General features: G+C 37.7%; 3 protein-coding genes across 9 annotated transcripts in view; 1 reads left to right on the forward strand and 2 right to left on the reverse strand.

Annotated features, from left to right (window-relative positions):
* Positions 1–1,165, reverse strand: part of GDAP2 (ganglioside induced differentiation associated protein 2) — a 59,970-nt gene extending 58,805 nt beyond the window's left edge. Inside the window, exon 1 of one of the 2 annotated variants that reach the window (XM_001144678.7) lies at positions 915–1,165. The gene's annotated coding sequence lies outside the window, so the exon portion shown is untranslated. The remainder of the gene's footprint in view (positions 1–914) is intronic. The other variant, XM_016924825.4, reaches the window with a different exon arrangement.
* The window catches only part of WDR3 (WD repeat domain 3), a 30,390-nt gene continuing 3,824 nt past the window's right edge, over positions 1,114–27,679 (forward strand). Inside the window, exons 1-24 of one of the 4 annotated variants that reach the window (XM_524820.6) lie at positions 1,114–1,249; positions 4,740–4,942; positions 5,925–6,134; positions 8,225–8,343; positions 9,936–10,014; positions 10,932–11,027; positions 12,275–12,388; positions 12,572–12,673; positions 13,195–13,292; positions 13,882–13,989; positions 14,843–15,073; positions 17,541–17,634; positions 19,863–19,964; positions 21,208–21,293; positions 21,453–21,588; positions 22,292–22,348; positions 23,430–23,530; positions 23,750–23,861; positions 23,980–24,114; positions 24,398–24,448; positions 24,928–24,993; positions 25,459–25,551; positions 26,031–26,078; positions 26,764–26,807. In XM_524820.6, coding sequence (XP_524820.3) covers positions 4,772–4,942; positions 5,925–6,134; positions 8,225–8,343; positions 9,936–10,014; positions 10,932–11,027; positions 12,275–12,388; positions 12,572–12,673; positions 13,195–13,292; positions 13,882–13,989; positions 14,843–15,073; positions 17,541–17,634; positions 19,863–19,964; positions 21,208–21,293; positions 21,453–21,588; positions 22,292–22,348; positions 23,430–23,530; positions 23,750–23,861; positions 23,980–24,114; positions 24,398–24,448; positions 24,928–24,993; positions 25,459–25,551; positions 26,031–26,078; positions 26,764–26,807 — 2,453 coding nt within the window. In that variant the 5' untranslated portion in view covers positions 1,114–1,249; positions 4,740–4,771. Of the gene's footprint in view, positions 1,583–4,739; positions 4,943–5,924; positions 6,135–8,224; positions 8,344–9,935; positions 10,015–10,931; positions 11,028–12,274; positions 12,389–12,571; positions 12,674–13,194; positions 13,293–13,881; positions 13,990–14,842; positions 15,074–17,540; positions 17,635–19,862; positions 19,965–21,207; positions 21,294–21,452; positions 21,589–22,291; positions 22,349–23,429; positions 23,531–23,749; positions 23,862–23,979; positions 24,115–24,397; positions 24,449–24,927; positions 24,994–25,458; positions 25,552–26,030; positions 26,079–26,763; positions 26,808–27,679 lie in introns of all 4 variants that reach the window. The other 3 variants (XM_009428315.5, XM_009428326.5, XM_009428318.5) reach the window with 3 other exon arrangements.
* SPAG17 (sperm associated antigen 17) overlaps positions 25,313–27,679 on the reverse strand; it is a 231,700-nt gene continuing 229,333 nt past the window's right edge. For all 3 annotated transcript variants that reach the window (XM_016924818.3, XM_513687.8, XM_009428331.4), the window contains one exon: positions 25,313–25,501. The gene's annotated coding sequence lies outside the window, so the exon portion shown is untranslated. The remainder of the gene's footprint in view (positions 25,502–27,679) is intronic.

The following is a 27,679-nucleotide window of genomic DNA, read 5'->3' on the forward strand; positions in this document are numbered from 1 at the left end:
CCCTTCTCATTTATCCAATACACAGCAATCTTGTTTCAAAACTCCTATGCTGCTACAGCTGTCCACAGTCTCATTATACGCATTCTTTGATATTGCAATTTTCTTGAATATGGAAGATGAGCTGAACATGCATTAAGCTCAGGAAACTCTAAAGAAAATCAGATAATGTAGACAAAAGTCTAATTTCTAGGCTGGCTGCAGATACCTTGTTCAAGAAGCGCCGGCAGGATCTTCTTTTGTACAGCTATGTTAGCTTTAATTTTGCACAGCTCTAGACATCAGAACTCATTTCTAAACACTTCTATGCAGCTCAAGAATAAAAGTAGCAGAAATGCAAGAGAGAAAAGCTAATTCCCACTTGGTGACAGAGCACTTAAGTCTCAGTGAGCAAACAAGGAGGAGTCAGCCTTGGTCACTTCCCCCTCAAGCGGTCAGAGAGCGGAAACACAAAGCCAGACCAGTGTCACTCCAGGGATTGCGGGAACCTAGACAACGCACCATCCTGGGCTCAGCGTCTACCCACCCCTCACCCGAGGTGCTCTCGGTTCCGTAGAATGTCCAGTCCACAGGAACGGCAACACGGACTTGTCTTTGGGACTACAACCAGCAAGAGCTCCCGCCTGCCCCATTTCACCTGCACCCTAGGGCGCCCGCCTCCTTGGCTACAGCACCGTTCCTAGTGCCCGCCGACTGCCCACCCTTTCACTTCTCGTAGAGACGGCGTCCCCGACAACGCCTCGGGAAAGACCCTAACCAACAGGCGAGGAAGTGGCGCCAGGCTCGTTCTTCCAGAGAAGTGACAGAACTAACCCTCAGCCTGCAATCCTGACCAGGGCCGAGTCCCGGGCGCCTCGGACCGCGCCCCCGGCCCTCTCCGCCCCGCCTTCCCTCCCGGCCTCAGTCCCTCCTCTCACAGCACTCTGGTGGTCCCATCCGGGCGGCAGGCGGCACGGATCAGGCTCCTGGTAGAAGGCGGCCGAGCGACATCTCCGGCGACCCTCAGCAGGAGCGCGCCGGGTAGGGCGAGTCAAAGTCCCAGGAGACTGGAGTGACCAGCTGCAAATGCTCTGGGCTGCGAAACACCGGCTTCCGCTCCTGGCCAGAGCTCACCAATCAGCGCCCGGCTTTCTCCGTCATTTCCTCCTAGAAGGCAAAGGGAACCTCTGGCGGAAGAGGCTTCCGGAACGGACCCGGAAGGGGCAGGTCTTGTGGGCGGGTCCAATCGGCTGGGAGCCTCGTGGAGGCTGAGGTGAGTCCTGGAGGTGCGCGGTTGGGGCGGAGAGCATTATCTGCGGCTCCGATTTTGCAGCTTCTGGGTGAGGCGTTCGTGATGTCAGCAGCAGCCGAGACGGGCGTGTTAAAGGCCGGTTGCTAGGGCTGGGGGAACTCAGGTGACTACGGGCGTCCCCACAGCAGTACTTGGAAGCCCCTCAGCTACTCGGCGCGGTTGCGGGTGCTGAGCAGAGCTGCCTGACTGTGCGTGTGCACGGGCTTGCCTGAGGATGATATGACCGTGTGTTCGGTGTGTGGAACCCTCCGTCACCCTCCCCTGACCGAAGACTCGTTTAGGAATGTGTGGCAGGTCTGTTGCCACGGTCCAGGCCTTCAGTGCATCTTGGAAACATCGTTTTGGGGGCTGTAGGTTAGGAAGCGGAGATCATGGGGTCTCGGAAGAAGGTTTGGTCGTGAACTGTCAGAAAGGAGGCGAAAGCTGTGCACGTGGAACAAAGTGAACAGTGCAAGTTGTATGGGAGGTAGTTTAAATATCGAGGCGATGAAAAAAGGCTGCTAGAATTGAGCTTACTCGAAAGGAAGTGGGCCTCAGAAGATAATATTAGTTAAAAGAAGTAGAGGAGAACATGCATGTTATTCTAAGTAAAACGAATAATATGAAGAATACAAGGTCGCGGGACGAGGAAGGAAACTAGCCAGCTTGACAGGAAGGTTTATTCGAGAAATACGGAGGTTAGATAGGATGAGTTTTTGGAAACTGGCAAACGATTTAGCCTTTTCAAGGCTTTAGGATAGGGAAAGCTCATTTGAAAAGATTAGTCGGTAGTATTATGACGTTTAAATGAAAAGAGTGAAAAACATGGAGGCGGAGGTGCTAGGTGGAAAATCAGTGCAGTAATCCAGTGATAAAGAGCTGGAACTGAAAGTGCTGGAGAGAAAGGGATCCTGTTTCAGAGTAACAGTCAGGTGGAATTGATTAAAGAGAAAGAGGCAAAGAGAAGCAGTTTAGCATAGTGGTTAAAGCAGAAATTTTGGAGTTAGACTGGCTGGATTGGGATCTGGCTTTGGCAATTAGCTGCTAAATGACTTTGAGTTAGCAATTTGCCATCTCTGGGTCTGAGTTCCTTGTCTGTAAAATAGAGATAGGAAGAGTGACTTCCCTTGTGGTGTTATTGTGGAGAATTTGTTTATTTATTTTTAGAGACAGAGTCTCACTGTCACCCAGGCTGGAGTGCAGTGGCGTGATCATAGCTCACTGCAACCTCGAACTTCTGGACTCAAGTGATCTTTCTGCCTCAGCCTCCCCGAGTGCGTCACCATGCCTGGTTAATTTTTTAAAAAATGTTTTGTAGAGATAGGGTCTTGCTATGTTGTCTATGTTGGTCTGAAACTCTTGACTCCTAGGCCTTGGCCTCCCAAAGTGCTGGCATTACAGGCATGAGCCACCACACCAGGTCCTTATGGATAATTTTTTTATGCTCATATTTACAATGTGCTAGAGGCTTTTCTAAGTGCTTTGCATATGTTAGCTCGGTTTCATTAATTGCTGTAATTAAACAATTGCATAATGTTATCAGTTACTATAGCGTAAGCACTCTCTAAATCTTGGCTGCTATAATAATATTTTTTTATTAATGATTCAAAGGTTATTAAATGGTTTTGAGCCTGAAGAGCTGGGAAAATTGTGTCTTAGTGTCAGAAAAAAAGAGAGGGGTACCAGAAGTAAGGTAGGCTTGGTTATAGACATGTTAAATGTGAAACTATAAGGTATTCAAGTGGAGATGTTCAGTAAATATTGGAAACTCTATAATTAGTATTCATGTAGGTGGACAGGACTGGAAATAGACAGATGGGAGTCCCTGGACCTAGGCATGCTATATGAATTCTCCAAGGAAAACACTGTAGAAGGAGGTGGTAGATGGCCAAAGACAGACAAACATAAGGAACAACTACAGAGTCTGGAGGAATAAGAGGAATTGGGAAAGAATTAATCAAATGGCCTAGGCTAAGAGCATTATCACCATGTTAATATTATCTTTCCTTGATTTTAAATTGGCTTTATGTTGGTTCCTGTGAGAGAAGCAATGAGGCCAGTAAGTGATTATTACTAGAAAATGTTATCAGAGTTGAGATTGAATTTTTTTTTGTTAGACTAAAACAGCATTTGATAATTAGAAAGACCCTGTAGAGTTAAGCCAACCAACCAAAGAAACAAAAAACAATAGCAAAAAGAAACAGCTCCCCATAAAAGACTGTAACTTCTTTATTTTTGTGTGTTTTAAGTTGCATGGGTGTTTTTTGGGGATACTTTTTACTCTTCCATGTAAAGAACAGATGGGACTGATTTGTTATCTCCTTCATTCACCTCTTGTCCCTTTTATAAATAACCAGTGGATTATGGATTTTCAGTGAATTTAATAAAAGTGCAGAAATTATGGCATCTTTCCAAAAATAGTGTGCCAAGTTGCTCAACCATTTTCTATGCCAAGGGTAAGTGGCTGCTCTGATTTTGAAATGAAGGACAGACTTTCATGTACTAGTAGTTCTCAAAGTGTGGTCCAAGAACTGCAATAGCAGCATCACTTGGAAACTTGTTAGAAATGAAAAATTCTAGGCCCTACCTCAGACTTATGAAATCAGAAACAGGTGCTGGGAGAAGAGATGAGATGGTGTTTTCTAGCAATGTTTTCATAAGCCCTCCAGGTGATTTGGATGTATACTAGAGTTAGAGAACCACTGTACAAGAAGGTAAGTACCATGAGGTTAGGGATTTTGCCTTATTAATAGTGTATTTCCAGTGTCTAGAATGGTGCCTGTCTGATTGGTAGGTTTTCAATAGATATTCACTGAAAAATATGTTCAGTCTCAGACTGCCAATCTCTGTGTAAAAGCTTTGATGCTGGTTTAATGGGCAGAAGTAAATCAGTTTAGCTGCATTGAGCCTATAATGTCAGATATGCATGAGGTGGGCATGACAACGTGACTAATTTGGAACTTGAGGAATGAGGGATTATATTGAGTCAACACTGAATAAAAAATGATGTCCAGGTATTTTAGGTCAATGATTCATTTAGAGTAAATAAAGATTAAGAAGTCACAAGTTACATGCTTTTAATGACATGATCAACAGTTGGTGTTGTTCTGGCGCAATGGCTCACACCTGTAATCCCAGCACTTTGGGAGGCCGTGGCGGATGGATCACTTGAGGTCAGGCATTCGAGACGAGCCTGGCCAATATGGTGAAACCCCATCTCTACTAAAAAAAAAAAAAAAATTAGCCGGGTATGGTGGCACATGCCTGTAGTCCCAGCTACTCGGGAGGCTGAGGCAGGAGAATCGCTTGAACCTAGGAGGTGGAGTCAGCTGTGAGCCAGGATCCCACCACTGCACTCCAGCCTGGGCAACCGAGTGAGACTCTGTCTCAAAAACAAAAAACAGTTGGTGTTTACTAACCTAGTAGAACCAAGGCACCCAAGGAGCTGAGTTTTCTTTGTTTATATGCACAGATTGCTTCACCTGTGGTATCAGACATCAGAACATGGGGCTCACCAAGCAGTACCTACGCTATGTTGCTAGTGCGGTCTTTGGCGTTATCGGCAGCCAAAAAGGTAATATTGTCTTTGTGACACTTCGTGGTGAGAAAGGACGTTATGTGGCAGTACCAGCTTGTGAACACGTTTTCATCTGGGACTTAAGGAAAGGAGAGAAGGTGAGCCTAAAATGACCAGTTTGATACTGATTTATTGGTATTTGAGGATGGAGAGGTAGTAGAAGTGGGGGGGCTCTGATTTATTTATCATGAGTTTTTTGTGTGTCTGTGCCCTTAGAAGAGAAATCTTTTTCCTTTAGGTCTAGCTAGCCAACATCAAGTTCCTTTGTGTTCTTCGCCACTAAATTCTGAAAACCACAATGAAATAGGAGCTTATTTCTTAGATGTCTATTTGTTGGAATATTTACAGGTCATTATTTGTAGTAATTATTTATTCCTGATGTATTTTTTCTCTACCAATTCTATTTTTCAAGCTCGACTTATGCTTATAGCTGGTTATAAAATATTAGGCATGTAAAAGGAAGGTTAGTCTATTTTGGCAGAATCTTTTTCTAATATGGATAATGCCCAAGTGTTGTTAAAGTAGAGTTTGATACTTTGTGTGACTGAATTCCCTAAGCCTACCACTTTTGCCAAACCAAATTTAGGCATTTTGATATTGTCCATTCATTTTGTGATTCCCAAGAGGTTACTACTTTGATTCTTGTTGCCACCAAGAGTCCTTTGTGGTTAAAACCACTGCAGTATTCTGTTGCCACACAGATTGTTTTCTTATAAAATGGGTCTCAGTTAAAGGAATTTATAAACCTTTATTGAAAATCACGTAGTGTTGTTCTAGGGTTAAGAATTAGATTAAAGGGATTCAATTTATTTTATTGCCTAGGGAGTTTTTATATGTATTACAACAACGTAGGGCTTCGGAGAAAATAATTAAGCCTTTTCTTAAATATTTCATTGCCTAGTACAAATACTAATTTCTATATTAAAAAACTTGAAATGGATTGTGGAGTTTCATTTTTATTCATAAGAGTAATTTGGAATTATTGGTGCTCTTAATTTTACTGTGCCTGAGTATTCCTATGCTTTTCCCTTGAGTTCATGCTTAACTCTTCTACATTGTTTTTAATTTTTATGATTTCAGATTCTTATCCTTCAGGGGCTTAAACAAGAAGTTACTTGCTTATGCCCCTCCCCAGATGGGCTACACTTAGCTGTTGGGTATGAGGATGGGTCGATCCGAATCTTCAGTCTCCTGAGTGGTGAAGGAAATGTGACCTTCAATGGTCACAAAGCAGCTATCACTACCTTGAAGTATGATCAGCTAGGAGGCAGACTGGCATCTGGGTCCAAGGTGAGCCTTTGAATCAGCCCAGGCTTTGATCTATTAAAGGAATGTAAGGCTTATGCTGAAGCAAGTTGTTGACAAAAATTGTCAGGTAAAACAATGGGCTGTCAATATACAAAGTAGTATAATGATAGAGTGAAGAGGATGGGTGTGAATTGGGTGGTTCATTTTGTTTCCTTTTGTTCATTTTGTCATATTCTCTGATAAAAGCCTCTTAAGTGTAGGAATAAGATGAAGAGAGCCATGATAACTCTTATTGTGGAAGTGCTACGCAAAACAGTAAAATAAGGAAAGAAAACAAAGACTGGAAAAGAAGAGACAAAATAGTACTTATTTGCCATTGACTTCTGTAAAGTCAGTAGAATTTCCTGTATCTCAAAGGTCATGAGTTAGAAAATATAAAAGATTTCATTCACAACAGATTAAGTAACAGACATAAAAATACCATGAAACTTTACTGAAGAATGGAATAGAAGACTTTTATAGAGATATAATCCATGTTCTTGAATGGGAAGACAAGGTATTGAAAAGATGGTAGTGTTTTCTAATTGATTTATATAGCTAAAGCTATGTTTAGACATATGTTTATATAGATACAGATATATTTAAATAGATATCTTAAAGGTTTTAGTTGTTACTTAGAACTTGACCTAATATGGAAAAGCAAAGGAATTGGAAACACTAAAATTTGGGAAGAAAAGAATAATAAAACAGGGGTTTTAGATATTAAAATGTCATATAAACCCACAGTTTAAGAAGTATCATATTGATACTTCAATGCAAGTATCAGTGCAAAATAGATTATTGCAACCAAATGGAAATCTCAGAAACACATCCATGATTACATTCCTAATTAGTATATTTTAAAGACGACATTTTAATAAGTAGAAAAATGATGGATTATTTATAAAACAGTCCTTAGACAATTGGCTATTTGGGGGAAATTTTTAAATTAAAGCTTTACCTCACGCTATATACCAAAATGAAACAAAGATTAAAGACTTAACTATTAAAAAATAGCATTTTAAAGTAAACTAGAAAATATGTAAGTAAATATCCGATAGCAAGGTAGAAAAGGACTTTATTAGCAAAGAAATAAATTAAAAAAGGAAACTGTTGGTAGATTGGAATACTTGAAACATTTGTACATTAAAAACAAGTCAGAGGACACTGAAAAAGTTAAAATATTTAATATTTTCAATATAAAAAGAAAGGATTAGTATCATTCATCTATTAATAACTTACAGTCAAATAAGAGATGACACCCTAAGAATGATAGACAAAAGAAAGACATGAATTGGCAATTCAAAAGAGATACTTTATGGCCAATAATCACCATAAAACATGTAAAATATTTCTCATTTGTATTCATAAATGTAAATTAAAATAAATATTAAGACTGAACATTTTTTACTTATGATATTCGTAGTAGTTTTTGAGAAAACTAATAATAGAGTTAAATGAATGGGGAACAGGCCTTGTCATACATATCCCTGCTGGTTCTATAGATTTACCCAACCTGGAGATCATTTTGATAGTATGAATCCAAAACTTTAAAAATAAACATATCGTATAACCCAAGAGCTTTTCATTTTAGTTTTTTCTAATCAGAGATACATACAAAAATTTGTATATAAGAATGTTCACTTCTGCATATTTATAACAGCAGAAGGTTGGAAACTACCTAAATGTCTGAAACAGAAAAATTTTTAAATAAGTTGTGCTATTACTTTAGAATTGATTATTATGTGAGCATTAAAAATGTGAACACTCTGGAATAACATGGAAGAAATGGAAATAATATTAAACGAATAAAGAAAAGGTTGTAAAATGATATGAATGGCATGATTTTAGTCTTCTAATAGGAAAATAACCTGGATTATACATAAAGACTAGAGCAATAACAATATCTGGGGATTATTTCTGGTTGGTGAGAATAAGGCTGGTGTTTATTCCCCTGTACTTTCCCCATGCTTTCCAAATTTTCTGTAAGGACTGTGTATTGCCTTTTTAATAATTAAGTCTCATTGTTTGTCAAGTTGGGCCATATATGGTAAAGAAAATTATTTTTCATCTGTATTATTTGATCCCTTTAGGACACAGATATTATTGTATGGGATGTGATCAATGAAAGTGGTCTGTACCGTCTAAAGGGGCACAAGGATGCCATCACACAAGCATTGTTTCTACGAGAAAAGAACCTGCTAGTTACTAGGTAAAGAAATAATGGTTTAATTTCCAGTTTTTTTCTAGGAAGAGAGAATTTGCTTTATTCCTTACTCATTTCTCTCATGAGCAGTGTGCTCATGCTTATGCATTAGTTTTCTCTCCTGTTCTCCTGCATTCCTTCTTTCCATTTCTTCTAAGTAGTATCGTACAGCTATCCAAAGCTATATTATTTTTAAAATCATTTTTCTAATTTGTCATTCTTTTTTCTTGATATCAGTTTTTCTATGTTTCTTAGCCTTTTGAAACTCATTATAGAATGAGCTTTGTCTACCTTCTAGATCTCTAGAAAGCCAGGAATCAGAATATGGAGCAGAGGGAAGATATGAATACCAGGTGTTAAATTCGGCTTGCCTTTTGAGGAGAGATGTACTGTATTTCATAGGCCTTCTGAACACCTATTAGGATGAACCATTTTAAATTTTTATTTGTGTACATAAAAAATCATCAAATATCAACAATTTTATATTGTTCAACCTAATATAATAATGAATATTCCTAAAGAATGGCCACCTAGGAAAAGCTGGGATACCAAGGTTTGCCAGGCATTAATTAGAGGAACCATAGTAATGACTCAGAAAAAGCTGTGAGCACCAAATGCTTTACCAATGGTGGATTTGTTTCTGTGGGATAGGATACAGGTAAATTAGTGTCTTGTTCAGATAACACAGGTTCTGTAAGAGAATGATTCTATAGTTCTAATAGAAAAAATATATATTACAGCTTAGGGAATATAAAGGAAAAGAAATAACACTGTAAGGTGGGGTTATATGGGACAGACTTTGTAAATCAGGTTTTTGAGCGGTGTTTTTTTCCAGTTTGCTCATGAAGGAGGATTATATTAGATTTATGTAGTGAGGAGGTAGGGAAGAGGTGTTTGAGCAGGAGTAGTAGAGGCCATTGGCTGCGAGAGGTTATATTTAGGGGGTTAAGAACAAATAAATGGGAAATTTTGAAAATGCTGCCAAAGAGCCTGATTTTGATTCTACAGGGAACATTGAGCTAGTGCAAATATTAAAAATCAACGTTATCTGACAGTTGCACATTGGATGGGATGAGAGAACAGCAATGGACAAAGACACCAAATGAGAAGCTGTTAAAATAATCCAGGTAGTAGGACTTAAGTTCAGGTTAGTGTACAGAAATGGACTAGAGGAGTTAATACTTAGAAACTTCACAGAGGAGGCATTTTCAGGACAAGAGACTAACTGGACAGGAAGACAAGGGAGTGGGAGCGGTCTAAGATGTTTCCATGGTAGACTGTCTGAGGGGAATGCCAATGCTGTGATGATGGAAATGATAGGAGGAAGGCATGATGGATCAAATTCTGTATTCTTTGGTACTCTGCATCTAAAGTCATTCTTGTGCTTATAGGTGGAACATTTTATTTTCTGCACAGGAATAACTACAAGGAAAGTTAGGATTCTTTGCTTTTCAAAAGTAAGATCAGAGAGAATTGGAGCTTTAGACATTATTGAAGCATATGTTCCTTTTAAAGCAACAGTGAGTTTTGGATCCCCCTATTCGTTGAATGAGTTTTCCTAAACAGGCTATATATTTTTTTCCTGTTTCTTCTTTTAGTGGGAAAGATACCATGGTGAAATGGTGGGACCTTGATACTCAGCACTGCTTTAAAACAATGGTTGGCCACCGGACTGAGGTAAGTGTAGGGTCATGGGCCCAGGGAAATAATGGGAAGGCAAAAGGGAAAAGGTGGTGGTCTTCTCTTCCCCTTTCATGGCTCTTTGTTTTTACTGCACACAGTAATTATCATATGCCATCTTGAGGGACAGTGAGTCTGGTATGATGGAAGCAATGCCAGCCATTGGAGCAGATACTGCTGCTCTGACATGTAAAAATTGGCCTTGCGTGGTTTTTAATTCCTGAGTTTCATCATTTCTAAATAATAAGTGTCCACTTTTATGAATGTAGGGAAGTTTAATGATATTGTATGTGCAGCACCTAGCTTATTGACAGGTAAGCAGCACGTGGTAGCTGTTAAAATAGTTACTTGAACACAGATCTATTCAGTTGAGTTCAGGGACTGTTTTTTATGCATCTTTGCATCCTCAGTGCTTTATTCATATCAGGCATTCAGGAAGATAATACCTAGAATTAATGACAAGAAGATTAAATTCTTTGTTGATTTGCAACAATATTATTTTCATTATTTAATTCCCGGATACTTGAAGCTGAAAGTTATGCAATGGACATTAGTGGGGCACCTTTTATTTGCTAGACACTGCTAAAAGCAAAGAAATAGAAGACTTAAAATCATCATTTGAGTGGATTCTAGTTAAGATTTGTGCTGAACAGCCATTATCTTAATTTGATTATACGAGGTTAGAGACAAACTGCTAGTATCACAAAAGTAACAATTTCACCGCAGGCCATTTTTTTCTCTGTAAAAGTGAGACTTCTCTTAGTGCATTTTGAAAGGGTTGTCGATATGCCTTTTCTTTGCCTTTAAATTGTTAAAGACATTTCACTACGGTGTAACAGACTTTTGGAATGTCATATTATGCTACCTGGAATCTCTTGAAAATCGTATTACTCAAATCTTTTTATATTCTATAGGTATGGGGGTTGGTTCTGTTGTCAGAAGAAAAGCGACTCATCACTGGGGCCTCAGACAGTGAACTGAGGGTATGGGACATAGCTTATCTGCAAGAGGTAATTACTTCTTAAAATCATGGGCAATATGTTTAGAAGTTTCATAAGCACCTTGGATTTAGAATCAGATGTAATTATTCAGTACTTCACATCATATTAGAAGGAATTCTATCACACCAATAACCTGCAACACCTAAAAAAGCTTTTCTTCCTTATATGCTCATTATCCTTATTTATTTGAGCTCAGGTTAGCTGTAGGCTTACAGCTTCTGGTAATACTAATGTTTTAGTTTGTGGCACTCTTAATCAGATATTCTTGGACCTTTGGGTGTCCATGGATGGCCTTCAGAATATCTGTGAACCTTTCCCCTCAAACATATGTAGAATTTTATGTTTATAAATATGTATATTCTGAAAAGATTTATAACTTTTTCTTAGACATTCAAAGAATTTACGTAGAAGAAAAGCTTGCAGACCTTAGGTTTAGCTGAATTTCGGTGTGTGCTGGGTCCAGCAGCCATTTCGATGGGAGTTACATTAGTAGGCTAGGGGTTATCTTTTCTTTATTTAAGGAGAAAATGTATCTACCTGTCTTGCGATGCTTTTGCAATTCCTAATGCCAGTTTGAATTTTTTGTTCTATAATATGGTCAACCTTTCACCTAAATACAGAAAATTTTGAAGTTAGTGAAGAGTGGGGTCATTATTTTTTCACCATTGTCACTAAACAGTAGTCCTTATGCTATAGAAAGTTTTTGGAGATAGTATAATAAGTAATATTTTGTTTGTATATTATGTAGTCAGTTTTTAATAAGTTCTGATACCTGCCTTGCTACTGAAGAGGTTTGATAAGGGGGATCACTGATTAGAAGCTATTATTGGCCATAAGAAAGATTTCTAAGTCTTCAGGATTAAGAGTTACCTCCTGGGCCAGGCACAGTGGTTCATACCTATAATCCCAGTACTTTGGGAGGCTGAGACAGGAAGATCACTTGAGTCCACACACACGTTTGAGGCCAGCCTGGGCAATATGGCAAGAACCTGTCTCTACAAAAAATTTAAAAATTAGTCAAGCACTGTGGTGTGTGCCTGTGGTTTCAGCTATTTGGGAGGCTGAGGTGGGAGGATGGCTTGAGCCCAGGAGATCAAGGCTGCAGTGAGATGTGATCATGTCATTGCACTCCAGCCTGGGCGACAGAGTAAGACTCTGTCTCCGACGACAACAACAACAACAACAACAACAACAACAACAACATGCCTCCTGGAACATACTATTTCAGCTTTTATTTTCTCATTTTTATAAAACAGATTGAAGACCCGGAAGAACCAGACCCCAAGAAAATCAAAGGATCTTCTCCTGGAATACAAGATACTCTTGAGGCAGAGGATGGTGCCTTTGAGACGGATGAAGCCCCTGAGGATGTAATTCATTTTCATTTCTTAAGTTTAATTGTGTTGAATAATGGGAAAGTAAGAATTGCAGATTTTTAGGGAATCATCACTTTAGGGAATATTTTTGTCACTTGCACTTATTAGAATTATGTTTTTTTCAGAAGTTCAGCAGAACTTACATCTAACCTTCATCTGCTCTTGCTTCTTCTGTAGCGAATCCTTTCATGCAGAAAAGCTGGTTCCATAATGCGGGAAGGAAGAGACAGAGTTGTAAACCTTGGAGTCGACAAGACAGGCAGGATTCTTGCTTGCCATGTGAGTACCATACTTAGGAGAAAATAACAAGGACTAGGCTGTTCCTTCCAAACACTCATTCTTTCATATTCAATGTAAAGATGACTTTTTCTTGACTCATGTTAATAATTCATTATATGGTACTGTGTGGACCTATAATCTCTAGCTTTATTAGCATAACAACAAAAATATTAATTACTATTAGGTTGGTGGAAAAGTAATTGTGGTTTTTGCCATTTAAAAAGTAATAATTGCAATTACTTTTGCACCAGTATTATTATTAGCAACCATTTATTAAATGCTTGCTCTTCTAAGCAATTTAAGAGCATTTAACTTCTTGTTTAGCCTTCAGAGCAATGCTACAAGTAGGAAATGGTATCCTCATTTTACAAATGAGAGAGCAAACCCAGAGAGATTAAGTTGTCCAAGGTAATACAACTACTAAGGGAAGAAAAATAAATATTGTTGTTTACTTTTAATTGAGAATTAGGTAAATTACAAATTACCTCTCCTTGACTCACATTAACCTTTTGCCTTTCTAGGGAACTGATTCTGTGCTAGAATTGTTTTGTATCCTTTCCAAAAAGGAAATTCAGAAGAAAATGGATAAGAAGATGAAGAAAGCTAGAAAGAAAGCAAAGTATGTTTTCTTAATACTTATATTAATAATGAAGTATCCTGGGTAGGCCCCATGTTACTGAAAAAAAACTGGCTTCTTTCATATTTACTGTCTTATCAATTACCATTAAAAGTTAAAGAACTTGTGAGGTATCGATAACCCAAATTTGTCAAGTCTCAGAGAGACAGAAAATCATCTGATTTGGCAAATCTTTTGATACCTATTCTGGTTTATTTAACATGGTTGGATTGTTAAGTGCAGGTTAATGAGTTTTCTAAAAAGTCCTGAAATTAGAAAAATAACCGGAGACATTTCAGTGGAATAGTTGGAATTACAAGGACCTTGTTACAAGAAATTTTATGGGCTATTGCATTCAGAATCCATTTCTTAAGGGTACCTATTAAGTGAAATAATACTTTATGACATTGTAGTGTACAAAGCATTTCCACTTATACTACATTGTTTAATTATCATGGTAATCCTGTGTGGTTAAGTGACTTTTCCAGAATAACACAGTTTGTTGGTCAAGGGGCCAGATTTTGAACTCAAGTAAGAGCAAAGCTGCTTCTAGAAAAATAAGAGCATGATATACTTTTCTTCTTCCCTCTAGATTACATTCTTGCAAAGGAGAGGAGGAAGATCCTGAGGTTAATGTTGAAATGAGTCTGCAAGATGAAATCCAGCGGGTGACTAATATAAAAACTTCTGCCAAAATCAAGTGAGTAAAAATAAATTATCTGAAGTTATAGAAATAGTAAGCTACCAAGTATTATTGGCTTTTTCATGCTATTTGTAAGCTGTCTGTATGAATTATATATTTGGAGACGGTGGTCATGAGACATCTATGTCACACTCTGCTCCTGTTGTCCTAATCATGGGCCCACTTTTTGTCTTGTATTTGGATTATGATAGTACCCTTTTTAGCTAGTCATTTACTGTCTTTTCCTGCAGCTAATTTAAGAAAAAGAAAAGTGTGTCCCACGTTCAGAAAGGATATAAGGTCACTTATAAAGAATACATACACAAAACCAAAGTATGTATCAGAACCAGGATCTGAGCCTAGTTTTTTTTTTTTTTTTTTTTTTTTTTACTTAAAAGCCTACTCAGCTACTACTCAATACTCGGAGCACTCTTTTAATTTTTTTTGAGATGGAGTCTTGCTCTGTTGCCCAGGCTGGAGTGCAGTGGCATGATCTCGGCTCAGTGCAACCTCCATCTCTCAGGTTCAAGCGATTCTCCTGCCTCACCCTCTGCAGTAACTGGGATTACAGACTTATGCCACCACACTCAGCTAATTTTTGTATTTTTAATGGAGATGGTGTTTCGCCATGTTGGCCAGGCTGGTCTCAAACTCCTGACCTCAAGTGATCCACCCGCCTCGGCCTCCCAACATGCTGGGATTACAGGCGTGAGCCACTGCACCCAGCCTCAGGGCACTCTTAGTTGAAAAATTGTTTATAGTTATTCAAACTTTATATAGATAGAGGACATTGTAAAGCCTTTTCCTGGAAAAAGTAAACCTTGTGAGCTAAGATGGTAGCTAGAACATTTATGATTATTTTCTTATACAGGTCCTTTGACTTGATTCATTCACCTCAAGGAGAGTTAAAGGCTGTCTTCCTGCTGCAGAACAACCTGGTGGAATTGTATTCACTGAATCCATCCTTGCCTACTCCTCAGCCTGTCAGGACAAGCAGAATCACTATTGGGGGTCATCGCAGTGATGTGCGGACTTTGTCATTCAGCTCAGACAATATTGCTGTTCTTTCAGCTGCAGCTGATTCCGTTAAAATATGGAACAGGTTCGTGAAATGATGTTTTATATAGCTGTAGTTAGTAGTATTTCTTTTAATTCTTTTTGGTACTCTTAAGGGTTAGTTATTAACTCCTTAAGGCCCTAAATACAATTATCTTTAGTGCATTTGGGCCATTAGCCTGTGGAGCTTAGAGAAGAAAAAGTTGCCTTTTAAAATGTGGTGCAAAAAAAAAAAAAAGGCAAGCTTATTCCATGTTTAGAACTTGTAACTGTACTTGGCTAGAGAAAAACACACAACCATACTACCTACTCTTTAAACTTAATAAAAAGCAGGCTGTTATTGCTGCCCAGTAATTGTACCCTAATTTCTCACCCTTCTTTTACTTTCCCAGATGACTGTTTTATACCTTGCTTCTGTTGTCAAATCAAATACCTCCAAAACCTTGAAGCTAATGATCATATCTCCCACCTTAAAGGAAATAATAACCCTCTCTCACCCCTGCATTGCTCTCCAGTTACTACCCCATTCTCTGATTCGTTTTCTCCATTCTGTCTTCATCTGTCTCCCATCAAGCTTTTGTCCCCACTGTTTCACCAAAACAGTCATTGTCATCAGTGATCTTATTTCCAAATCCATTGAGCTAAAAGCTTTATTTTATGCTTTGTCCTTGGATTGATGACTTTCTGTCTTTGACACACTCTTTGACTTTCATTATTTCCCCTTCCCTTGCTGTCTGTTTATTCTCAGTCCTCGCTCCATCTTTCTTATCTTTATGACGTCTAAGTGTTAGAGTGCTTTAGGGCAGAGTCTTTGGACCTTTTGTGTATCTAAACTCACTTTATGTAGTCTCCTGTCATGTAGCTTTCTCTGTATGATGACACATAAATTTATATCCAGCTTTAACCTCCTCCCTAAACATCAAATTCATATATACAAATACTTTGTGTCACCACCTGGATGTCTAATTAAGCATTTCAAACTTTTATGTGTCCCAAACCAAACTTACGATGTTCATGTCTCCAAAAATCTTCCCACCTGCTATTCCTTCAGACTTCCCTATCTTAATAAATGATTACTTGCTACCAGTTGTAGTCTAAACCTTGTAACCATTCTTGATTTTCTTTTATTTATTTATTTATTTTGAGACAGAGGCTCGCTCTGTCGCCCAGGCTGGAGTGCATTGATGTGATCTCGCCTCACTGCAACCTCCACCTCCTGGGTTCAAGTGGTTTTCCTGTGTCAGCCTCCCGAGTAGCTGGGATTACAGTCGTGTGCCACCACGCCTGGCTAATTTTTGTATTTTTAGTATAGACAGAGTTTTACCATGTTGGCCTCAAACTCCTGACCTCAAGTGATCCACCCATCTCGGTCTCCCAAAGTGCTGGGATTACAGGCATGAGCCACCGCACCCAGCCCATTGTTGATTTTCGTATCCCATATTCATCCAATCTATTAGCAAATCCTATCAGCTCTACCTTCAAAACTGATCCCAAATCCAGCCTCATCTTACCACCTGCACTGCCACTACCCCATTCAAACCACTGTCATCTCTCATCTGGGTTATTGTAAAGCCCCCTGACTGGTGTCCCTGCTTTCTTGTTTGCCCCTCTATAGTCTGTTCTCAACACAGTAGCCAGTGTAATCTTTTTATAGTGGAAGTTAGATCACTTCCAATAGTTCCATCTCACTCTACCTACCTTACACACCTTATCTCTTACTACTCCCCTTTTCTGCTCCACTAGAGCCACACTGGTCTTCTTGCTATTCCTTCAACAGAACAAGAATGTGCCTTTCTTATGGCTGTTGTGCTCCCTGTTCTTTCTGCCTGAATCCATCTTCCCCATTTATCCATAAGCTTTTTCTGTGTCTTATCAGATGACAGTCCTATCATTCTTACCCTACTCCTTGCACTCTTCATCCTCTTCTCCCAGCATTATGTTTCTCTATAGCACCTAACACCTGATATACCAAATATTTAGATATTTATTATTCCCAAAGAATGTTAACCTTTATGAGATTAGGAACCTCTGCTGTTTCATCCACTGTTGTATCTCCAGCACCTAGAACAGTACCTGGTAATGTAGTGGGCATTCAGTAAATGTTTGTTAAGTGGACATTTGATATATATTTGATTAATTAATGAATGTTTGTGGTCCTATAAAAAATGTAGGGATATGTAATGATGTACTAATTTGACTTGTAATCCTTCAGACTCACTCACTTCTTGGTAATGGCAGATTGGGCTCCGTGGAGCTCAGCAGACACTTTTCTACTCTGCTTTTGTGTGATTTCTGTTCCTTAGGATTTGGAGGCCTTATAAAGTAAACAAAGTTTGGTGCTTTTTAGTATTTTCTCCCATGACTATAATTGTGTGTGAGTCAAGGGTTTTTAAGACTTTTATCTTCTTTTATGTTGATCTGTCTGAGTAAGTGCATTGAAACCTACACACTGACCTCTAAAATGGGTATGCAGATTCTCTTAACATGAGTTCTTTATTTTTTCTTTCTCATAGGTCTACACTGCAGTGTATTCGCACAATGACCTGTGAATATGCACTTTGCTCATTCTTTGTACCTGGTGATAGACAGGTAGTCATAGGAACAAAGGTAAATGGAGACTTTTTCTGGGATATCTGGATCTTTTCTACTCAAAATTCATAAAGTTAAGAAATCTGGTTCTTTTTAGCATATTGGAAATGGACTGGAGCTAAGTAATCTGGGAGGATGTTAGTTTATTACATATTTTGTTTACTGAAGTTTTACTTTATTTTTTAAAAATTATGAAGAAGAAAATTAAAATCATGACCCTGAGATAACTACCATTAACATTTTGGTGATCATCCTTTCATGTGTCTTTTTATGGGCACATATGTAATTGTGTTTTAATTAATGATAAAATATATTAAGGGTAATAATTAAATATATTAAGTACCTAATATCATGCTTGGCAGACAGAAGCATTCAGTAAAGACAAACTGATCAAGTCCTCATTCCTAGGTGCTAGTCAGATTGGGAGACAACCATGTGGAAATAAGCAGACATGGATTTGGATTTAGTTTCTGCCCTTTAGAAATGGGTAATTTGGGCCGGACGCAGTGGCTCACACCTGTAATCCCAGCACTTTGGGAGGCCGAGGCAGGCGGATCACAAGGTCAGGAGATCGAGACCATCCTGGCTAACACGGTGAAACCCTGTCTCTACTAAAAATACAAAAAATTAGGTGGGTGTGGTGGCGGGCGCCTGTAGTCCCAGCTACTCGGGAGGCTGAGGCAGGAGAATGGCGTGAACCCGGGAGGTGGAGCTTGCAGTGAGCCGAGATAGTACCACTGCACTCCAGCCTGGGTGACAGAGCAAGACTCCATCTCAAAAAAAAAAAAAAAAAAAAAAAAAATGAGTAATTTGGAGCAAGTCACATAACTGCTCATAGTGTGTTTCTTTATATTATGGGATGACGACACTTGCTTTTTGACAGCAGCTTTCGTACCAGATGGACTGGTACCAGCCTCTGGCACTTACTAGCTATGTGACCTTAACCCTGTTAGCCTTGGTGTTCTCGTGGAAAATGACGTTACTGACCCATTTCACAGAGATGAAGTATGCAAAACTCTTAGCAGAGAAACTAGCCTGCAGCGAATAACTAATCGATAATAGAGCTGGTAGCAGACATAGCAGTAGTGATTGTACCAGTAGTGAGAATAAAATGGAACAAGGTCTATGGAGTGTTTTGAAAAGTGCTTTGCAAGTATTTGTCATTATTATTCCCATAAAACAAAGCCATATGTACATGAGTTTTATTACAAAATGTATGGATCACAATGGATATTTCTTGCTTCAACAAAAAAATGTAGGCTGGAGAGATTTTAGGAACAATGCCAGGAAACAGTATTCACATCTCAAAACTTTCCTTCCTTTTTCACTCTTTCAACAAATGTCCATCTCTGATTTGCTGTTGGGAAAGTAGTTTTTTAATTGCTGAAGACTACCCATGTGACTAAAATGCAATTGTCGGCTTACTGGCTGTGGTAGGCAATTAATGTACATTATCTCATTTAATCCTGACAACATCTTTGAAACATTGGTGATATAAATTTTATTTTACAGATGAAAAACTAGGTTCATGGGGATGAATTTACCAATGGGCACAAAGCAGACCTGGTACTCAAGTCTTTTAGCTTATGCTGTCTGTACCACCTTGTGCAGAAGCTCATCGTAAAGCAGGCTTTGCCTCTGTGTGTGTTACATGCTGACACCATGACTATGGCATATACAGACCTCTAAATAGGAATTTTAGAGTGATTGCTTTCTATGCCATTATGATTTTTTTTTAAAATTCACTGCCTTCCTTAGTGCTGTAGGTAGATCCCATTTCTTATTGTCAGTGTATTGCAGAGGAGGAAACCAAAAGCAGATGGAAAAGAGTTGGTTGCTTAAGCCAATAACTATAGAGGATCATCCACTTAAAGGATTGGCTAAACTTTAAAGGCTTTTAGGTTTGCATTTGCTATTTTGTTTATTCTGATTTGCCTATGGTCATGATATTTTCCTTTTGAAGTTGTGTAACCAATGAAAGTAATGCATCCAGTACTGCATGGTGGTATTATTCCATACTTCTACACTATGGTAGCCCTGCCAAGGTTAACCCAGCACATCAGTAGGGGGTTTAATAGTATTTAATCAGGTAGGAAATACAGAACATGGAATGTGGGATCCATTTCCTAAGCAATGGATCACATTTTTGCAGCTTGGTTATGAAGTCTTTTCTAAATTGTGCAGGCATGAATCATGGAGGTTGTAGGTATGTTCATTGGAGCTATGCTCATTTTGTGTTTTCCCAGACAGGGAAGCTGCAGCTTTATGACTTGGCTTCAGGGAATCTGCTGGAGACAATAGACGCACATGATGGAGCTTTATGGTCCATGTCCCTCTCTCCAGATCAGGTAACTAAACCAGATTTTAAAGCCTTGGACTTCAGCCCTGTGGCTACCCTGATTTCTCTCAGGGTTTCTTTAAAGAAAGCCTGAGGTTTTTTTTTTTTTTGGTCTAATCTTTAGTGTTTGTATATGATGCCTTCTTATAAATGACCACCTGTCATTATGAAATGAAATCTTGTTTGGCTACTTTTGCTTATCAGCAGCGTGACATCAAATTGCTTACCGTCATGATTTTTTTGCCAATGTTTTGTAATACTTCTTAAGGGGGAATATTCTCTTGGGCAACATGATGCAGAGAACTGAATAGACTTTGCTGCTCCCCTTTTTTCCTCAAACAAACATCTATGACTGTATAAGCTAAGTAGTTTTAGCAAGTATGTCAGCCCTTACAAGTCAATAAATATGTGCTCACCTTCAGAGCAGTTCCTGGCAAAAGTATGCTTATTCTAATAATGGTGCTGTTGCTTAGAAAATCTTGAGATTTTTTTTTTTGACAACACCTTAAGAAATTTTGGCCCATTTATTTAAATATTCTCAATGATAGACAATTTTCATCCGTTGAAAGTAGAACTTAGTTTTGGAAAAAATCTCTGAAGTTTAGAGTGTTTAATACCACTTGGGGTCCAAATGAAACAGCTGTGAGTCTAAAATAGTAATAAATCTTGCATTTGTAGAGTGTTCTATCTTTTCCATAAACTGTGTGGTCTTTTTTTCAACAAAACTAGGGATTTACGGAAAGGTTGTTTCCTGTGTTATAAATCTATGAGGGACAGACACTTGAGATCCAGTGTTCTATGTACTTTACACTAACACTGCCATGTAATGAGACTAATTTTCTTGATAACGGAAAACAGCTTCAAAACTATTTTAAGTAGGGACATTGCAGGACTAAATTTATATCCTTCTGAGGTGAATACTTTAAACAAACCTAGATTATCCATTCTGTGTATATTTTTCAAACTGGTTTACTGAGAGTGTTTGTTTCTTCTTGATGCTAGATAATAGTATAACTAGAACTTTTCATTAGTTATTATTTCTGCCTATGTTAGTCGATGGTAGGAATTTTTACATAAGGTTTGTGGCAGCAGACCCAAAAGAGCAGTGAAAGGGGCTAGGGAGAACCACATTTTTCTTAATTTTTATCCCATGACATTAAATAAAAATACTTTCTTAGACTTTTAAAATGTATCTTCATAGCAAAGTTTTTATGCTAAAATTGTTTTTAATTGAAATTTCATTTGATTTTCAGCGAGGCTTTGTGACAGGTGGTGCAGATAAATCTGTCAAATTCTGGGATTTTGAGTTAGTGAAAGATGAAAATAGTACCCAAAAGAGGTGAGTAGACATTTTTTGTGTCCATTTTTTGGAGTGAAAATGGGGAGCTATGGAATGGCCTTTTGACATCTTATATCATTTGTTGGGCTCTAAAGAGTTAGGATTTGTCTGAATTTGTATACTCATTTATTTTTTTCTTGATGTTTTTTGTGGTGCTAGACTTTCTGTGAAGCAAACCCGAACTTTGCAACTAGATGAAGATGTTCTGTGTGTCAGTTACTCTCCCAATCAAAAGCTATTGGCTGTGTCTTTGCTGGACTGTACTGTGAAAATTTTCTATGTTGATACTTTAAAGGTACAGTGGTTATGCCTGCGGATATTTTCCCTTTCTGACTGACTGACCTTAAGAATTTGGGTTGAGGCTATAAAGAAGTGGCCTTGACTGTGCCCAGCGATAGTACATTTCTAAAAATGTGTGTGTGAATCAAAGCAATGTAAGTATACTAGGGAAGCTAGCATTTTAAAATAATTCTATGGTTCATGAATTTTGTTTAAAGCAAGTTATATTTCATATGTTCAAAAAATCTTGTGGACAGAAAATTCTGTCATACTAAATAGTTACAAGAGCATTGCTAGGTGTCCTGGGCAGTGATTTCACACTTGGCTATATATTAGGATCATCTAGGTTGCCTTTAAAAATATAGATTACTGAGCCCTATACCCAGAGAGTTGATAGGACCAGGTTGGGCCTGGGAAATTTTTTTGTGAAACAAATGCCCTGGAATCTTTTCAGTGAGGAGATACAGAGATCTGACTGAGGCAGTAAGCTTCTGGGGACCTCCTTGCCTCCACTATACTGCAGTATTCTTGGCAAGCACATGGAGGGTCTGTATAGTGGACACAGGTACTCCTGCCAAGCTGTCTTTTGTGGGTTGTCTTTGAAAATACAGATTTAAAGCAATTTAAAAATGTGTTTAAAGTTATATTTTAGACCTACATGTAATAAATTATACCCATATTTTATAGACAGACATTAATTATGTTATTTTGATGTTTAGTTTTTTCTGTCACTGTATGGACACAAACTGCCTGTTATATGCATGGACATCTCTCATGTAAGTAGTTTAAATAGTGTCTCAGTAATATGTTGTCTTTTCTACAGCAGACACTTTCTTAATTCTGGCTTGATGTCTTCATTTTAGATTATTTGTTTTTATCATCATTCTGTTATATATCTTTCTCCAAAAACAGTCTCAAATTAATATATATTGTATCTTATATATATTACTTTAATGTTTTCAGAATAATTTTGCAAATATTATCTCAATCAATCCTTATAAATATTATCTCTTTCCCTCTTGTAGCTCTCCCAAATAGTACTTTATTGTTTAAAATACTATAATTGATAGAGTACACTAAAATATGAAAGACTTTAAAAAGGCATTCCTTTTTATTCTGAAGGATAATGCTGCTGAGGAGCTCGGATTTATATTTGGATAGTTACGGTATTTTACACTGTGTAGACTTTTGGTCTCTTGACCAAAATCATTTATTTCCCAATACCTAGTTTTGATTAGGAGTGGCAATGTATATTAAAAACAATGTCTATTCTGCAGAGTGAGACTCCGTCTCAAAAAAAAAAAAAAAGTCTATTCTGTGTGAAAGGAGTTGACCTCATAGCTGTCTGTGATCAGTGCACTAACAAAGTTAAGTTACAATGTTAAATGTATTTCTTTTTTTTTTTTTTTTTATGTTGGCAACCATTTGGACCAGGCATTGAAATAGGAGAGATAAGAGAAATACTGATAGGGAATGTGGGCTACATAAACATTCTAGTAGAGTCTTTCTCAGCTTCTCTTCTGTTTCTCTCTCCCACTTTCTTTCCAAATCCCATGCCAGAGATTAGAAAATCTTTTTCCTAACGAAGTAAATAGATAACCCTACGTCAAGGCACAGCACTGCCCTGTGACAGTACGAAAGTATTTAAGCCACAGAGTTCATGCTTTTACTTAACAAGCTTTTTAAGTTCCTCTGTAGGTAAGAGCAAAGAATTCAGTGTTTTTAGTAGAGACGAAAATCAGTTTTTTGGCTTCATTTTAATGTGTTTGAAAGAAATGGGTTAAATATTCTGGTTAGCTTTTTATTCATATACGGAATTCAAGAATCAAGGTAGTGTTTTACTTTTATTTCTCATAGGATGGAGCACTCATAGCAACTGGCTCCGCTGATAGGAATGTGAAAATCTGGGGTTTGGACTTTGGGGACTGCCACAAGTCTCTCTTTGCACATGATGACAGGTATGTATAGTCTTTTCAAATGTCTCCGTTTGAGTCACCTGTAAGTATCACTTTCCTTGAGCATCTGTGTCTATTTTTCAGTGTTCTCAGGCAGTGATACAAGTTCTAAAATATAGTCAGACACCCTAGAACTAGCTAGTCAAAAGCTATTTATGTGTGTAAAACTCTTTTTACTAACCTGGAATTTGATGACATTTTAATATTTCTGTCACTTTTCAGTGTGATGGACCTACAGTTTGTACCCAAGTCTCACCTCTTCTTCACTGCCGGAAAAGATCATAAGATTAAACAGTGGGATGCAGACAAATTTGAACACATACAGACTCTGGAGGTAACCACATGCCTTCTGTGCTTGCTTGGTACTTAAGAAATATTTTAAAGAATATTTACATTACCCACTAAGTAGTGGTCAGTGAATGAGGTATTCTTTTTTTTTTTTCCTCCTCCAGGGGCATCACCAGGAAATATGGTGTTTGGCTGTAAGCCCCAGTGGAGACTATGTTGTATCATCGTCCCATGACAAATCTCTGAGACTTTGGGAGAGAACAAGGGAGCCTCTTATTCTTGAGGAAGAAAGGGAGATGGTAAGAACTTTAGGCTTGGTTACAAATATGCCAGTAGGTATCTGACAGGCTGTCCTAGTTGAAGTTTTCTGTCTAGTGCAGTTACACCTGATGCATTGCCAAGTCCAAGAACCTTCAGGAGATCGGTTCAAGACCATTGTCACCCATTTCAGAAGCTAGGCAGAGATAACGATGCCATTAGGGTATTATGTTGTCAAAGGAGCAGCTTCTCGCTTCCTCATTTCTCTTCATATAGAGACCATGTTTTTTTCTCTCAAATTAATGTATATCTATCTCATGGCAGGAAAGAGAAGCAGAATATGAGGAGAGTGTGGCCAAAGAAGACCAACCAGCAGTAAGTAAATTTTGGGGACCTTGAGATTATGCCCCATATATAGTTATCTTATTGAAATTGACTATAATGTCCAGAATTTCTAATAGAATTAAAATTGAGGCTAAAAGTTGCAGGTATCACCAGCTGATAAAGAATCTGTGTAATTCTTTCTCTTCAACTGTATATCCTAATTTTGTGGTTCAAGTGATTGACCAAATTTGCTATTGAATAATTATTCTGTCAATTGAGACTTTAGGGAATTATTTTATTCACTGTAGCGCAAAAATAAAAATTAGGAAATTTGGATATTCTCTTTTTAAACATTTGCAGGATATTCTTACAATAATACATATGCTAAGTTCTGTTACTGGTAGCTGATAACACTGTTAGTATTTTCATAAAATAATAATAGCTGTTCTCATATGGATGTAAGATTAATTTATCAGCTCTTTTACTCAACAGTCAACAGTGTTATTCAAGGATTTCTTTGTTTCTGGCAGGTTCCAGGAGAGACTCAAGGTGACAGTTACTTTACTGGAAAGAAAACTATTGAAACAGTGAAAGCAGTAAGTTGATATAGAATGTGGTATCTCGTTTTTTAATAAGATCTCAACTTTTTAGTAAAAGTTTTATTCTGTATCAACCAGAAAGCCATTTTTTTGGCAAAAAGTTGATGAGATTTAAAGATGGGGATTATAACCTGTTTTCTTCTCTTGTAACCAAAGATGGGAGTAGTCCTGAATCTCTTTGATCAATATGTGCTCCTTTCAGGTGTTCCTGGGACCTGCCCTATTCAGAGTGTCTAGATATCATCCCACCTGAGTCCATGACACTCAGTCTCCTCCCTGTACATTAAAAAATAAGAAAACCAAAAATGTCTTTAAATGCTTTTTGGCACTCTATTGGCACGTCTTTATTAAACGGATTGAAGCTATTTCATTTGGCAAATTTCTGGTCAGTTCTTCCAGTTTCAGTGTCCTGGGATGATGGAGTATGTTGTGATGACTTCTTTCCTTTCTCATCCTCTGTAGGCTGAGAGGATTATGGAGGCTATTGAGTTGTACCGAGAAGAAACTGCAAAAATGAAGGAACACAAAGCCATTTGTAAAGCTGCAGGGAAAGAGGTAATAAGAGAGTACAGTAAATTACAGTATCAATAAAGGGAATTCCCAAGGAGAAAAACGATTGTTTTGGGATTTATTAACTAAGATCAGGATATGCAATAAATGGAATAGAATCTTTCCAACTCACTATATTAGAAGAAATTGAGGAACTGTGGGAAGAAGGGAACTTGGTCTTAATGAAAGCGAAGGAAAGGAAATTACAGATGGAGGTGATTATTGTCTTGAGTAGAAACCCACGTTCTACGTTGGTTTGGGAGGCAGGGTAACCATTTCAGATTTCTAGATAAAATACATTGTCCAAGCTCATTCATGAGTACTATAGAAACTAACAGGTTTGATAATTCTTTTACACTCTGTCAGTTTTTTAGGGTCTCTTTTTTCCCTTTTCAAAATATAAAATACAGTTACCACTCTGTCTATAACAAGTGCTACCTAAGTCTCAGTTTTTTTAATGACTTGATTTAATAATTTCTTCATAGGTTCCACTTCCCAGCAACCCCATCCTAATGGCTTATGGCAGTATCTCAGTGAGTAAAATGTCTAACGGTTTTCCTTTGTTTATTAAAAGGTTACTTACAAGGACAAGAAAGGAAATAGAGGCATTATGATTTGGGGATGGATTATTGGGAATACTTTGTCTTCAAAAGTCTCTTTTGAATCTTGGCATTCTCTAGGATATTTTGTATTTCAAAAGGACCACTTTAGTGTGACTTCCCAAGCCAGCCTTTTTGGTTGGACTGGACTGGCATTCTTCTGTTTTCTAGTGCCTGTTTATGTTCAGTGTCCAAAGCCCTCTGAAGATTCTGTTAATCTAAATTAACTTTTGAATCAGCCTTCAGAAGGAAAGTTGACAGAAATCAGTCTGATGAGATAAAGAAGAGAGAGGGGAAGAGTGATGGGAGAATGTATGTTTATCTAGTAATCTCTAATTAGTATTTTATTGCATGTCTCATCACAGTAATTTTGTGAGTCAGGGTATCTTCACCTTATAGATAAGGAATCTGGCTTGACTTGTAGCATAGTTGGTAAGGGGCAGAGTTCAGTTGTCAACCCAGATCTGACTGACTCTAAACTCATGCAGATCTTGCCATTTTAGAATACTTTTTCTGAAGTAAGAAGGAGGGGTTCCTGTTTTATAGGAGATAGAAATTAGAGAACTTTAGTAGAAACCAACCAAGAGTATCACTAATGGTATTAATCCTTCCTTTATAGCCTTCAGCTTATGTATTAGAGATTTTTAAAGGGATCAAGTCGAGGTGAGTGAGTCCTTGCGCACAATTTTTGTAATCTGTCAGCAAACATTTATGAAGTGCTTATCTGAGTGGGAAATAAATAGAAATTATAATTGATGGTTATCTTATAGGTTTAACTATATCAAAGTTTCGATGGAAAATAATTTATAATGCTCTTTTTGAAGGCTAGAACTAGGAAGTTCCTTCTAAAGTATGAAGAGAGATGCTTTTAAGGACAAATAAAGGGGAGTGATTTATGTTGTAGGCGATGAAATAATATATAATTCAATTAGAAGCACCAATTGTTAATTTGTTTTATATTTTGGCTTCTTTTCTATGTACATACACAATTGGAATATTATATAAAGTTTTATATTCTGTTCTTTTTCACATATTTCCTGAACATTTGTTTGTTGTTCATATTCTTCAAAAAAAAAAATCATTGGATTCAGAATTATTCCATTGTATGAATAATTATTCAATATTGCATTTGTTTCTCCTTTTTGGCTATTATCAGTGGCTTCACTGAATATGTTTACACATATATCTTTGTCATCATTATTGATTATTTTTCTTAAGAGTCCTAGCAGCCTAATAACTGACCAGTAGGCATAAGCTTTTAAAGTTTTATATTGCCAAATTACTTTCCAGGGTGATTATACTGATTTGTAGCAGGCTTTAAAAAATTTGTTGCCAGTTTGTGAGCCAAAAGGTAATATTTTATTATTTTCATTTCTTTTGACTATTAATGAAGTTAGAATTTCAGCATATTTGTTGACCATTTGTATTTTGTCCTGTGAATTTTTAGTTACCTCTTTTTGCTCTTAAGTATTATTTTACTGGTTTTTAAAGAATTCTTGCTGGGCACAGTGGCTCATGTCTGTAATCCCAACATT

The sequence above is a fragment of the Pan troglodytes genome, chromosome 1 (genome assembly GCF_028858775.2).
Source record: "Pan troglodytes isolate AG18354 chromosome 1, NHGRI_mPanTro3-v2.0_pri, whole genome shotgun sequence".
Classification (NCBI taxonomy): Eukaryota; Metazoa; Chordata; class Mammalia; order Primates; family Hominidae; genus Pan; species Pan troglodytes.